The following is a 14,969-nucleotide window of genomic DNA, read 5'->3' as shown; positions in this document are numbered from 1 at the left end:
ATGGGACCTTGGGTGAACTGACTCTTTCTGGACCTCGATTTCACCATCTGTGAATTCAGAATAATAATACTATGCATTTTATAGGTTCTTTGGGGGGAATAAATAAATTATTATGAAAAAGTGTTTCAAATGGCATGTTACCAACTAAAGTTAGAGCTAATGTTACATAAAAAATTTTAAAACTGCCCCTCTCTGTAGGGACTGGTTTTTAGCCTTTAGGAAGGCAATACGCATAATATTTTCCTTTCCCGACACAGTTTATTTGTAGCCTTTAGGATGCAGACATGAATCAGAGCTGATCCTTGGAAGAGAGAAAGCAGTGGTGCAGGGTAGAAGGGCCCCCTTTCCCAGGCAAAATTCCCTGTGTTCTAATTGGGCTGGGTCTTGACATTACTCTTACAACCCCACAGTGGCCAGGGAAGGGAACAGAGGCTTGGTGAGATGGGAGAGTTGCCTAGATGTCTTGTTTCTACTGGACAGTGAACATCTGAACACACGGAGGCTCCTACAGGGAAATGTCTGAATGTTCGACCCTGGGAGAATAAATTTTCCCCAGGGGTGCAGCTGACACATGAGCTTCCCTTCCCCAGAGGAATGCTTACATGCCAGAGTTGGAAGCCATGCGGGTGGCTCCTTGCTATCACCACTACCAGCAACATGCCCATTGCACAAGTAAAGTAGTTGAGGCTCACAGATTAAGCAACTTGCTTAGGTTTAGATGAAAAGCAAAACTTGCTTTTCAAGTCCTTGTGTATTCCGGCCCTTTCGCCATGGGCTAGAGGGGTGATCTTCCTTGGGATGATCTTCCCTCATCTTCATTCTGAGGCCGTATCAGCTCTGTCCTCAGCAGGGTCCTTTCAGTTCTCCCGGGGCAGGGGAATTTGGAATTTCTGCTATTTTTCAAGGCCTGCCTGTTCCTCCAAGATGCCACAGCCAGAGGGTTGGATGTCCTATTAGCCTGATAAACACAGAAAACCTACACAGTAAGAAAAGTAAAAATAATAAGACAAAGCAACATTTTTGAATTCTGGCATGGGCCAGTCCTGCAGAGGTGCTCTGGATGCATTATCACCTCATTTGGTCCTCCCCTCAGCCATACCTAGAAGGCGTCTCAGCTGGGAATGTCTTCGGCTGCAAGTATTAGAAAAATCTGACTCATGGTGTCTTAGCACAGACATGTGGTTAGCTCATTAAATGAGAAATCGACGGGGGGTGGTTCCAGGGATGGTGATTCTGCAGCTCTAGTTCGAGGCTCTGCAGTTTTCTTGGCCTTCCCTCATAACACTACAGCCCCCCTCAACTCCCCAGCCAATCACCTTCCCACACAATGGCCCCCAAAGCAGAAGAGAAGGCAAATATGAAGGAAACACATTTTTCTAGAAGCCTCCAACAGATATCTGGAAGGTGCCCACCTCAGGACAAATCACTAGCAAAGGTGGATTTCCTGGACCGGCTCAGATCCACAGCGGGTCATTCTCTGGGAAGGGGGCCTGGCCACCTTCCTAAATACATGCCGACTCCTGAACAAATCCAGGGAGAACCAGAGGCTCACATTCATCTTCCTTTGGTGTGTGAGCAGCTGCCTCTCCTTCCCTGGGAGGATTTTGTCTATGGCTCGAGAAAGGAAGAGAGTATCTGGGAGAGAAATTTGTACTGAATTGATATTGGTCTGCACTGAAGCCAGGTGCGAGGAGTAGAAGAGCTAATATTTATTGAGCACCTATTGTAAACCAGACTCTGTGTTGGGTGATTTCATTCTCTTTTCATTTAATTCAGTTATCATAGCAGCCCCACAAGGAAGGAACTGTTCCTCCCATTTTTCAGATGAGAAAACTGAGACCAAGCCTGATCACAGATAATGGAGAGCAGCGGGACCGGTCTAAGCATTAATGGTGGTTAACTTTCCCTGGTGCTCCTGGTGTGATAGGCACTCACATAGGTGTGTCCCGTGGACTAGGTCATCTGTTCCTGACCTCAACTCCATGAGGTTCTCTTTTCCCCATTCTGTCAACGAGGAACCCCAGCTTGGGCAGGTGGAGCAGTCTGCCTGGGGTCACAAAGTTAAGGATTGGCCAAGCCCGGCTGGGAACCCCACTGCTAGCAGACAGCCCTATGGAGCTCCCCAAATTTGGAGAAAATCCTCTGCGTCCATTCTGCAGCCTTTTTGGGATTTTTGGCTTCTCTGGCAGATAAGCTGGAAAAATAAACAAGAGGTTCAGGAAACTCCTTTTGCCTCTTGCTGTTCTGAATCTGCTGAGGCCACGAGGGGGTCATCCAGCTGCCTTGACAGCCGACATTAAGCAGGCAAATAAATGAATCTTGAATATGATAGCAGGACATGTGAAGTACTGCCAAAAAAAAAAAAATACGAAAAAAACAAACAGACAAAAGTTAGTAACAGGTCATGGCACTATAGTGTGGTGGGGATGACTGTCTTAGAGCAGGTGGCCAAAGACGGCTTCTCTGCAGTGACAGCTGAGCAGACACAGAGGGACTGGGGACGTGGTGGAAAGAGCGGGCTGTGTGAAGAATGCTCCAAGCAGAGGGAACAGCACATGCAAAGGCCCTGTAGTGGGACCTCTAGGGAAAGATGGGGAGATCAGTGTGGCTGGAGTAGAGTGGGTAAGGGAGAGAGTCGGGGACATGGGTCAGGGAGGTAAAGGTGAGAGGGGCGGATCATGCTGGTTCTTGAAGGGCCTTCTCAGGACTCTGACTGATAAGGATGGAAGCCAGGAGACCAGGGAGAGCAACAGCTTCTCCAGAGCTCTGCTGGGAAGGTGGAATGAAACATGCCTAAGCTCATCCGGCACTGAATGGGCAGATACAGGACTAGAACCAGACCTCCTGGGTCTGAGTTCCAGGTTCAGCCCATGGTTTCATAAAACTTACGTGTGCCAAGCACTCAACAGATTGCGATTCCCTTTATTGTCAAGCTCTCATCACTTCCTCACATCACTTCCACACAACCCCGGAGGTAAGCACAACTCTGCCCTCTCTGCTTTCAGATAACCAGGTGGGCTCAGAGAGGTTGAGCTACCTGCCCAAGGCTTCCCAGGGTGGGAATGGGGATGGTGGGGCAGGAGCGTGGAGCAAGGCTGGATTGACCCCCAGGCATTCTAGCCTGGAGCCCCAGTTCTCATCAGCACCCTGGGGTGGTACCTTGCAGAGCCGCGGGCACAGGGGGCTGGCACCCCAAGAACCAGGTAGCGGCGACAATGGCCACCACATCCGGAGGCCCTAACATGCACCAGGTAGAGGGTGCATACTTCATGGGCACTATCTGTCCCCAAAGCAGGTGAGGATGAGGGGACTCCCTGAGGCACCCTTGTATCCCCCGCCCAGTAGTTACTGAAGATACTATAGGGTGCGATATAATCCACCCAACCCTCCCAGCCCAGACCACACAATGGAAAACTCCAGATCTCCAGCACGCCTGGGGTGGGGGTTGGCGTGAGGAGGAGCCTTGGGGGGATGCCCTCTGTCTAGGTGGACTGTGGAATGTGGTGGGAAAGCTCCTCCTGACCCCCTTACACTCCTCCTCCATGTTCGTCCCCTCCCACCACATTTTCTTCTCCCACTCTGCCCCCTCCTCCCCACACTCCTTCACTATTTCCCCATCGCCCCTCCGTCTTTCCAGATTCCCTCGCCTTCCCTTCCCCAAAAGTCCTCTCTCATCTTCCCCATCCTTCTTCCCTCCCCACATATAATTTCTTCCTTCCTGTACATCCTCTTTCTCTCCCCTCCCTTCCATCACCCCCCAGTCCACCACCTCCCCCTCTGTCCCCCATCAATCTCCTTACCCCTTGGTCACTCCCCAGCCCACCACATCGCCTCCGCCCCCCTCCTCCTCCTTTTCCTCTTCCCTCCCTCCCACATTTTCCATCCCGGCCTGAGTTGCGGGGAGAGGGGTTCTCCCAGAGCGCCCTGGGCCGACCCCTGCGGACCTCGGAGGGCCCCATCCTCCCGCCCCGCCTCACCATCCCGCCCCACCATCCCGCCCCAAAGCGGGCCGGGGTGGGCGGAGTGGGAGGGGCGCGGCGGGTGGGGGCGGGGAACTTTACCTGGGAGTCGGCCAGGCCGCCAGCCCCGCCAGCCCCGCCAGCCCTGCCAGCCCCGCGATGACTTGGGCCGCGCTGCTCGGCCTCCTGGCCGCTCTGTTGCTGCTGCTGCTACTGAGCCGCCGCCGCACGCGGTGAGTGTCCTGCTCCGCTCGGCCCCGTCAGACAAAGGGGGCGGCTCCCGCCCGGGCTGCAGCCCGGGGGTCTCGGAGCCCGCCGCCAGCCCGGCCCGAGTCCCACTCCAGTATCCCGGGCAGGGCGAGACCCTTGGAAGTGGGAATCCCGGGGCCCCGCACCCGGGGGAGGGGCCAGGCAGTGCGGCCCCTGCCAAGAAGGTGTAAGTTGGGAAGGTCCGGGGTCCGGTAGTTCCCCCGGGGCGAATCACCCACCTCGGCAAGTCCGGGTCTGGCCCTCAGTGCGACGGCAGGGACCTGGGAGGGGATTTCAGGTGAGGACCTAGGGTTTGTGGGCGGGGAGCGGTGCGGGGACAGCCTCGGCGTGGCCCGGGTGGAAGAAGCACTCTCCACTCTTCAGCCTCCGCCTGCACCCGGCACCCACCCACGCGCTGTCAAACCCTGCCTTGCTTTCCGCAGTCCTGTAGGGGTGGCCTCGCTCCTCAACCCATTACACAGATGGGAGTGTTGAGCCAGCAGAGTGCAGAGCCCTGGGGGATGTCCTGATCATGCCCTGGAATCACCCTCCCCGGATTCCCTGTCTGGAAGAGGGGGGTCAGTGGGCTTAGTAATTTCATTTGCCAGGGAGAAACTGAGGCCTGTGAAGGGCTCTACCTTCCCCTGAGGTCCCACAGCCTGGACAGAACGGAGCCAGGGCCAGATGTCACAGCCTCCTGGTCCCAAACGTTTCCCAGCTCCATTGAGCATCTGTGATTTAGGAAAAAAAGTAAAGACAGCCTCGAATCAAGGAGATAGCTGTAGTTCTCCTTTTTATAAAATATTTTTTAAATTAACTTGAATTGCACAAGGTATAGCTGAATATATTTGACTTAAAACAGATATTTATCCTGTTATAGATAAGACCGAAGCCCCTTAACCCTCCCCCAGCCCCTGAAGTCCAGTCCTCTCTCCCTTTCTGGGCCTCTCCTGATGCTCAGTCTGGGTAGAACCTTCCATATTTAAAATATATATACTTTTTCTTTTACACTAGTTTGGGATTTACAGAAAGTTGCAAAGATCGTGCAAAAAGTTCCTATATTTCTCTCACCCGGTTTGCTCTATTGTTAACATCTTACGTTGTTATGGGACATTTGTCGCAACTAAAAACCAACACTGGTCCATTACTCTTAACTAAACTTCAAACTTTACGAGATTTATCACCTTTCCCATTACCGTCCTCTTTTGTTCCAGGATCCGGCCCCAAGTTATCACATTGACTTTAGTCTTCATACCTCCTCAGTCTCCCGGATGTTTTAAAAATTACTCTTACATACACAGACATGAGCTTGCAGCTAATACAGAGCCACGTAAGAGAGAGTTAGTTTACATTTGTGTCTGAAAATTCCGGAAACCTTGGGAACTTTTTGATTTTTAAACAATATGTTAGTTAAATATTCAAACAATAAACTCACTGTATTTTTCTTCAAACTCCAGACATCTTTACAACTATGTAGTCAATCATTTGCCTTAAAAAAAGAAGACAAAAAGACAGTGAATAAATGTCTCAGTGAAGAAATGAATTATTTTTCCTAATTGTCAGGCTTTCTCAATACACTGTATAGAAATGTTTGCAGACATTATGCTTGCTCTTTTCACTCCAGATTTTAGTTTTGACATCTGTTCTTTTTGCTACAAGCAGATCTTTTTGATACATTGAGATCGAATCCATTCTTTTGATTCTCTCTGTGAGAATGTCTTCCATCATGTGAATAAGTTGTGGGCTCTTTTTTTCTTTTGAGATGGAGCTTTGCTCTTGTTGCCCAGGCTGGAGTGCAGTGGCATAATCTCGGCTCACCGCAACCTCCGCCTCCCGGGTTCAAGCGATTCTCCTGCCTCAGCCTCCCCAATAGCTGGGATTACAGGCATGTGGCACCATGCCCAGCTAATTTTTGTATTTTTAGTAGAGACAGGGTTTCTCCTTGTTGGCCAGGCTGGTCTTGAACTCCTGACCTCAGGTGATCCGCCTGCCTCAGCTCTCCCAAAGTTCTGGGATTACAGGCGTGAGCCACGGTGTCTGGCCTTCTTTTGTCCCTTTGATGGACTCTTAGGTTGTTTCCAGTGTTTCTACTACTTCAATGTGCTGTGTTCTCACTCAGGCTGGAGTACAGTGGCATGACCTCCACTCACTGCAACTTCTGCTTCCTAGGCTCAATCGATCCTCCTGCCTCGGCCTCTGGAGTAGCTGGGATTACAGGCGCACACCACCATGCCTGGCTAATTTTCGTATTATTAGTAGAGAGGGGTTTTGCCACGTTGGCCAGGCTGGTCTTGAACTCCTGACCTCAAGTAATTCGCCTGCCTCAGCCTCCCAAAGTGCTGGGATTATAGGCGTGAGCTATACCGTGTCCAGCCCGGCATTCTTGACCTATGAAAATTCTCAGCCTGTGGAAATGTGGTCAAGTTGAGTAACTGTTCTCTGCCTCCGTTTCCCAATCTTTAAAATGGAGATGATGATCATAGTAGCTAACAGTGGGGTCGCTGGGTTAGAAGAAATGCCAGTTTAAATTATTTTGGCTAGTTCTTGCTAACTATCAATCTGAAGAGCAAATTTATCTTTGGGGATGAGCCTTTGGTTTTTTAAAATTGTTATTTATTATTTATTTATTTATTTATTTATTTTTGAGATGGAGTTTTGCTGTTGTCGCCCAAGCTGGAGTGCAATGGTGTGATCTCGGCCCACTGCAACTTCTGCCTCCCGGGTTCAAGTGATTCTCCTGCCTCAGCCTCCCGAGTAGCTGGGATTACAGGCACGTGCCACCATGCCCGACTAATTTTTTTGGTATTTTTAGTAGAAATGGGGTTTTGCCATGTTAGCCAGGCTGGTCTTGAACTCCTGACCTCAGGTGATCAGCCTGCCTTGGCCTCCCAAGGTGCTAGGATTACAGGCGTGAGCCACTGTGCCCTGCTGAGCCTTTGATTTTTATATCTGTGGGCACTTTGGAAGGGTCAATAGTGGGTAGTGGGGAGAAGTGTGGGAATGAGGGTCACTGGCAGCTTGAAGGCAGGTGCATGGACCCTGGGGACCCCAGTTTAGATCCCTAATCTCACTTTCTCCTTCCAGCTTAGCTAGGGACACTCTGGTTATCTCCATTTTACAGAGGAGGAAACAGGCTCAGAAAGGCTAAGCAACTTGCTCAAGATCTGTCTGGGTTAAAACTCTGGGCTATAAGAATTTTTAGCTTTTATTTTTAGAGATAGGATCTCACACTGTCACCCAGGCTGGAGTGCAGTGTACAATTATAGCTTACTGGAGCCTTGAACTCCTGGGCTCAGGTGATCCTCTCATCTTAGCCTCCTCAGTAGCTGGGACTACAGGTGTGTGCCATCATGCCCAGTTAATTTTTAATATTTTGTAGAGATGGCATCTTGCTATGTTGTCCGGGATGGTCTCAAATTCAGCTCAAGTGATCCTCCCACCGCAGCCTCCCAAAGTGCTAGAATTACAGGTGTGAGCCATTGTGCCTGGCTTTGCAAGAATTTTTAATTCACAGGAAGAATGAATTCTCATTCTTCCCACACTTTATACTGGTAATCTGAACACTTAAAAGTCTTAGAACTGTGTGACCTTAAGATACTAAGAGATGCAACTACAAGCAAAAGATTCTTAAAGAAGGACAAACAAGTGGAACAAGTGGGTGACCCTGATGCCTTGTGAATGGTGATCCAGTTTGGGTTGAAATAAGCAAGGCTCTGCAGCTCCCTTGTCTCATTTCTTTATCCTGACCAAGGCTTGAGGTAATTTCCACCACCTTTATCATACAGCTGAGGTTTAAAAAGATGAAGTGACTTTCCCAAGGTCATACAAAAATTGTATTCCACATCTAGGCCCCTCCAACATTCATGCTCATCCCAGCAAGAAACCACTGCTTCTGGGAGTGAGCAACTCCATCTGTACCTCTAGAATTTAATTTAAAACTTTTAAATTAGGAAACATTTCAACTATACAGAAAAAGAAAAAGAATACGGTAAGAACCCCCATGTACCGATACCTTGATTTGACAGTCATTAACATTGTTTAAAAAATATTAGATGTAGGCAAGGCGCGGTGGCTCAGGCCTGTAATTCCAGTGCTTTGGGAGGCCAAGGTGGGCCAATCACAAAGTCAGGAGATCAAGACCATCCTGGCTAACATGGTGAAACCCCATCTCTACTAAAAATACAAAAAATCAGCCAGGCGCAGTGGCAGGAGCCTATAGTCCCAGCTACTCGGGAGGCTGAGGTGGGAGAATGACGTGAACCCAGGAGGCAGAGCTTGCAGTGAGCCGAGATCGTGCCACTGAACTCCAGCCTGGGCAGCAGAGCAAGACTCCATCTCAAAAATAATAATAATAAAAATTAGATGTCATGATATTCCACCCTTGAATATTTCAGAATGCATAAAAAATGACAACTACAATTCTATTTTCTTGCCTGAGAATATAAAAAGATAATTCTTAATATCATCTAGTTACCAGTTTAAATTCAAATTTCTGCAATTACAGCGAGAATTTTCAAGCCCCATTCAGTGAACATGAGGGTGGTGAGCTGAGAGTTAGGAGTATGGCTTGTGGGCCCATTGAGGCTAATTGATTTGCTTTGTGAGTATCAGAAACATTCTTCTTGCTTCCCAGGCCTCAGTTTATCTGTACTTTGAGGTGGCTCATGGAGGTGGTCTCTCAAGCCCCAGCCATGTCACCAGGCTACTGCATCTCTTTCTTTGGGCTTGTGTGACCACCACGGGGAGCATTGAGAGGGATCTCTTGGTTGGGAGGCTCCTTTTCTGGGGGTCCAGAAGGCATAGTGGCATCAAGTGAGGGTCCCTGTCGCCCAGTGGCTGGTCTGAGCCCTTGCAAGATGCAGAATTTATAGGCACAAATAAATCTGTCTCATTCCAACATGCACTGACCAGAGGTGGTCCATGACTGGATTCAGCCCTGGGCTAGGTTTGTGCTGTGTGGGACAAGAGGAGAAAATGGGGGGATTCCATACACAAAAATCTAGATTTCCAACTTATTGTGAAAAATGGGAAGATCTAGCAATACTTTCCTGGGACTCAGTGGTAGCACCCTCTCTAAACCTTGCCACAGTCTCCACTACTCCCTGTTGCCTCTCCAACATGCAGCTACTCTAGTTACCACTCTACTTCCTCTGCTGTTGTTTCCTATGCTGAGAAATAATTCTGTGAATCTGTATCTATTTCAAAAGCTAGAAAATAAAAACTCGGGCTAGGCCATGTGCTTTTTCTGCACAGTGGTAGCAGTGCAGGGCAGGTATGGAAGAGCATCTGGGAAACCATGTTAATGGCAGACTGAAAACCCTGGAGGCCTGTGGGTGAGCCCTGGGGGAAGAATGGGTTAAGCGGGTTAAACAGAATTTTGTTTAACAGCTGAGCTGGAGCAACCCTTTTGTTCCCCATCAAATCCTCCCAGAGCTTAAGGCCCTGAATTAAGTTGAAATGATTGAACAGAGAGGTTGGGCAGTCTACCCAACATTGCGCAGATGAACCATGCCAACCTCTGCTCTGGACAATCTAGAAGATGGACTCTGTGTCAGGCACTTAACCTGCACTGGCTCTCTTAACCCTCTCAGCAACTGTGGGAGGCAGGTGCTGCCCATTGAACAGTGACTGCATACATGATTCATTCAGACCAGGCACTGTTGTGAGTGCTGGAGTAAACAACACGTCCTCCCTTCATGGCTCTTCCATCTAGTGAAGATGCGATACCTCAGGGAGCACGGAGGCGGGTGACATCCCGTCCTTGACTCCTCTCCCTGATTCACAAAGGGTCACGTGGGAGACAGATCCAGGGCAGACGGTAGGGGTGGCCGTGGGGTCAGTGAGTGAGGAATGGGCAGTTTTTTGAGGAAGCCACATGATGGGGCTCCAGTGGGGAGTCAGAAAAGATGCCTTGGGATCTGACCCAGGGTGGGCAGGAAACCGGCTGTGTGGGCAGGAGCCGGGGACGGAAAGGTCAGGGCCCACCGCCCTGCCAGCCAGGGCCTGGCAGTGCCTTTTTAAAAAAGTGAAAGTGTCTGTGGGTGAGGCTAGAGCCCACAGCCCCAAAACAGCCTCCTTCGCCCCCACTGGCCACAGGCTGAGTCACCCTGGAATGTGGCCACAGCCTGAGTTGGATTGAGGGCCCGAGGCTGGAAGAGCCAGCATCAGGGGTCAGGCGCCTGGGCTCCGGGCTTCCTGCCTTTGTTCACGCCTCCTTGGGACTTTTCTGGGGAAAGAGGAAAGCTGCCAGGAATAACACCTGGCTCACTGGGGAGCTCCTGCCGCAGGCCAGGAGAAAGGCAGGGAAAGGAAGCCCGCTCCCACCTGCAAAGATGATTTAGGAGAAAATTTCAGGGCCTGCATTTGAGTAGGCCTCTGAAATCTCTCTGCAAAATGCCCACTTAGGGTGACTGGGGGCCAGGGTAGTATCAAGAGGTGGGGCACTGCAGCCAGACCTGCCTGGATTAGAAACCCAAGTCCTCTATGGTGGGCCCTCTGGCAGGTGACTTAGCCCTCTGCACCTCAGTTTCCTCCTCTGTAAAATGGGCCTGGCAGTAATAATTGCTTCCTCATAAGGTTAGGGGAGGATTCATTGAGTCACTGGGATAGTCCTCAGTGTGGTGTCTCTCACACCATCAGGGTTCATTAAATGTTAGCCATTATTTCCAAGCAAGGAAATGTTTGGAAAATGCCAAGTATAGCACCTGATGTGTAGTTGGCACTAGGTAAATGGTGCCCCGGAATCTTACTGCTCCTGCTTCTCAGCTGCCCCGCAGCTACCAGGTGCCAGGTGCCAGGTGCTCTGTAACTCCCCTCACTCTTGGCACAGCCTGATGCTGTCAGTAGCATTGTTGCTCCCATTTTATAGATGAGGAAAGAGAGGCATGGAGAAGCTAAGTCACACAGCCAGCAAGAAGCGTGGCTGGGATTTGAAGCCAGGAAGTATGGTGCTAAAGTTCGGGCTCATCATGACCATGCCCTCCTGCCTCTTATGGAAAAATGACTGCTCCTGAGTCCAGGTTGCCAGGCTCTGACCTGGGCTGGAAGGGGGCTGGCATGAACCAGTTATTCCAAGGCTACTCGGGCAGCGTGACACGTGGAGGCTTCAGGAGAAGTGGCCTCAGCCCAGGGGCTCACAAGAAAATGAGGGGCAAGGAAAGGCCCTGTACCTCCTTAGACTGATAGAGCCCAAATTTGCAAGTCTCCTCTTTGACTAGAGAAGCCGGGATGGGCTGAGGAGAGGAGGGAATGGTTGGGAGAGGCACTTCCTAGGCCCTCACATTTCGTCTTTGGTTCTGCTCCCATCTTTCCCAGCCTTGGCCCTCAAATCTGGCCATTTGTTCCTGTCCACCACCTGTCCCACCCTTTGGGTTATATTGGGAGCAGCCAGGTAGAGGGAAAGTGGGAGCAGGAGATGGGGCAGAAGGAGGTAGAGAGGGAAGGGGAAAGGAGGAAGAGAAGTGGCTGCTTCCCTGAACTGCTGGGTGTGAAACAAAAGCCCCTGTGCTGAAAGTGGGAGACTCAGATGTCAGGTCTGGCTCCCCAGGGACCATAGCCGTTGCTTCCACCATGTTGCTGTCCTGGGGGGTCACAGTAGTTCCCTGACACATCTCCTTCCTTCCTCTTGTCTTTCTCTGGTATGACCTTTTAAAGGTGTGGTCACATCACTTACTGGCTCCTGCTTCAAACCCTCCAGTGGATCCCTGTCCCACGTGTCAGAGGAGCCAGATTCTCACCTTGGCCTCGTGGTCCCAAGGTCATCTCCGGCATCACTGCCTACCTCTCGCCTCCACATTCTCCACTCCAGCCATGCTGGCTCCTGCTGTCTTGAAAACCTCAGCGAGCATGCTCCCACCCCAGTGCCTTTGCACTTGCTGTTGCCTCTGCCTGTAACACTGTCCTCCCTGCCCCTCCCAGAGCACTCCTTTTACATCCTTCTGGTCTTTGCTCACATGGCATCTCCTGAGGAGGCCCTCCTTGACCACCTTCTGTAAACTGGCCCCCCTCACTGTCTCACACCACTCTGCTTTCTTTTTTCTTTAATGGAATATAATTCATATCCCATTAAGTTCACCCTTTTGGACTGGGCATAGTGGCTCATGCCTGTAATCCCAGCACTATGGGAGGGCAAGCAGGGAGTGCTTGAGCCCAAGATCAACATAGGCAACACATCAAGACCCTGTCTCTATAAACAATAGAAAAAAAAAGTCAGGTGTGATGGCATGTGCCTATAGTGCCAGCTACTCAGGAGGCTGAGGCTGGAGGATTGCGTGAGTCCAGACGTTTGAGGTTATAGTGAACTATGATCATGCCACTGCACTCCAGCTACCCTTTTGAAGTGTGTAATTCGGCCGGGTGCAGTGGCTCACACCTGTAATGCCAGTACTTTGGGAGGCTGAGATCGTGGGTGGATCACGAGGTCAGGAGTTCAAGACCAGCCTGGCCAAGATGGTGAAACCCCGTTTCTACTAAAAATACAAAACATTAGCCAGGCTTGGTGGTGGGCACCTGTAATCCCAGCTACTCAGGAGGCTGAGGCAGAGAATTGCTTGAACCTGGGAGGTGAAGGTTGCAGTGAGCCAAGATCGTGCCATTGCACTCCAGCCTTGGCAACAGACCGAGACCCCATCTAAAAAAAAAAAAAAAGTATATAATTAAATGGTTTCTAGTATATCCACCAGGTTGTGCAATCATCACCCTCATCTAATTCTAGAATATCTTCATCACCCCTAAAAGAAACCATGTACCCATTAGCAGTCACTCCCCATTTCTCCCTCCTCCAGTCCCGGGCAACTGCTAATCTATTTTCTGTCTCTATTGATTTCTCAATTCTGGACAGTTCATATAAATGGATTAATCCAATATGTGGCCTTTTGTGTCTGGCTTCTTTCACTGGGCTTAATGTTTTTAAGGTTCGCCCACATCACAGCATGAATCCGTACTTCGTTCCTTTTTGTGGCTGAGTAACGTTCCATGGCATTGATACACCACATTCTGTTTATCCATTCGTCACTTGGTGAACACTTGGGTTGTTTTCACTTTTCAGCTATTATGAATAATGCTGCTGTTACCCAAAAGCGGTCCTGATCCAGACCCCAAGAGAGGGTTCTTGGATCCCATGCAAGAGATAATTTAGAGTGAGTCCACAGAGTAACGTGAAAGCAAGTTTATTAAGAAGGTAAAGGAACGAGAGTGGCCACACCATAGACAGACCAGGACGTTCCCAAAGGCAAGAGGAGGAATGTGTCTGCCTTAGGTACAATTCTTCTTGTTTATATAGAAGATAAAAATCATGAGAGAGATGTGCTCTACCACAAGGGCTGGTGACAAAGGATTGTTACCTACGGTCTTCCATAAGAATCTATATTATTATCTTTAAAGCAAAACGTATTCTTAAACTAAGAAGGCTTTTGTTCATAAAATATCGGGACATCAGAACATTTCCTGGGTCTGTTAAGTCCTGGATCTGTTAAGTCTTGGGTCTGTGAGGTAAGCATTATTAACCTGTTCCCTTAATCGTAAACATCCTGTGATTAAGAATGCCTAGTTCCCTGGCTGAGCATGGTGGTTCACGCCTGTAATCCCAGTACTTGGTGAAGTGGAGGCTGGTGGATCACCTGAGATCAGGAGTTCGAGACCAGCCTGACCAACATGATGAAATCCTGTCTATACCAAAAATACAAAACTTGCTGGGCATGGTGGCTCATGCCTATAATCCCAGCTACTTGGGAGGCTGGGGCAGTACAATCACTTGAACGTGGGAGGCGGAGGTTGTAGTGAGCTGAGACCGTGCCATTGCACTCCAGCCTGGGCAATAAGAGCAAAACTCCATCTCAGAAAAAAAAAAAAAAAAAAAAAAGAATGCACAACTTCTTTCTGGGATTGCAGCCTAGCAGGTCACAGCCTCATTTTACCCAGCTCCTATTCAACATGGAGTTGCTCTGGTTTGAACGCCTCTGACACTGCTTACAAATAATAGTGTATACATTTATATAAGATCAAACGTTTTTAATTCTTTGGGGTATATTGCTGGGTCTTGTAGTAAGTCTATGCTTAACGTTTGGAGGAACTGGCAGATTGCGTTCCAAAGCAGCTGCACGATTTTACATTCCCACCAGCAATGTATGAGGGTTCTCATTTCTCCACATCCTTGCTAACACTTATTTTCTTCCTTTTTTTGGTGGTGGGGACAGGGTCTCTTTCTCTTGCTTAGGTTGTAGTCAAGTGGCGCAATCACAGCTCATTATAGCCTCCATCTCCCAGGCTCAAGTGATCCCCCAACCTCAGCCTCCTGAGTAGCTGGGACTACAGGTGCACACCACCACACCTGGCTAATTTTTGTATTTTTTGTAGAGACAGGGTCTCACCATGTTGCCCAGGCTGGTCTTGAACTCCTAGGCTCAAGTGATCCTCCCACTTTGGCCTCCCAGAGTGTTGGGATTATAGGCCTGAGCCACCATGCTCAGCCTTATTTTCCTTTCTTAAAATTTTTATTTTTATTATGGCCATCCTGGTGGGTGAAGTGGTACCTGTGAACGAAAAAGTGTCTGAGACAGGTCTTAATCAATTTAGATGTTTATTTTTCCAAGGTTAAGGACATGCCCAGACGAGAGGTCTGTGCCTTTCTCCAAAGACAACTTTGAGGGTTTCAATATTTAAAGAGGGAAAGGTGGGCTGTAAGAGAAAGAGGGAGGGTATGGTAATCCACATGTCACAAGAGAAAAGGAGCGGGTAGGGTCATAGTCAATGATGTATTCGTCT

At 49.4% G+C, this 14,969-nt stretch overlaps 1 protein-coding gene and 1 long non-coding RNA gene across 3 annotated transcripts in view; one reads left to right on the top strand and one right to left on the bottom strand.

The window, feature by feature from the left end:
• Positions 1-238: 238 nt before the first annotated feature.
• Positions 239-5,498, bottom strand: LOC117068898. 2 transcript variants are annotated; one of them, XR_004431285.1, is made up of 4 exons: positions 5,393-5,498; positions 4,062-4,939; positions 1,413-1,635; positions 239-958 (listed from the first exon to the last, which is right to left on the bottom strand). It is a non-coding gene; the product is annotated as an uncharacterized LOC117068898 (long non-coding RNA). The 2 variants fall into 2 exon arrangements; XR_004431284.1 differs by lacking the exon at positions 1,413-1,635 and having other exon boundaries at positions 5,393-5,479.
• Positions 3,653-14,969, top strand: part of PTGIS (prostaglandin I2 synthase) — a 66,835-nt gene continuing 55,518 nt past the window's right edge. The window contains exon 1 of the mRNA XM_033186698.1: positions 3,653-4,192. Within this exon, the coding sequence (XP_033042589.1) occupies positions 4,119-4,192 (74 nt within the window). The 5' untranslated portion in view covers positions 3,653-4,118. The remainder of the gene's footprint in view (positions 4,193-14,969) is intronic.

Source organism: Trachypithecus francoisi, unplaced genomic scaffold (assembly GCF_009764315.1).
Source record: "Trachypithecus francoisi isolate TF-2019V2 unplaced genomic scaffold, Tfra_2.0 Lachesis_group21, whole genome shotgun sequence".
Taxonomy (NCBI): domain Eukaryota; kingdom Metazoa; phylum Chordata; class Mammalia; order Primates; family Cercopithecidae; genus Trachypithecus; species Trachypithecus francoisi.
This window is presented reverse-complemented; position numbering and strand designations above follow the sequence as displayed.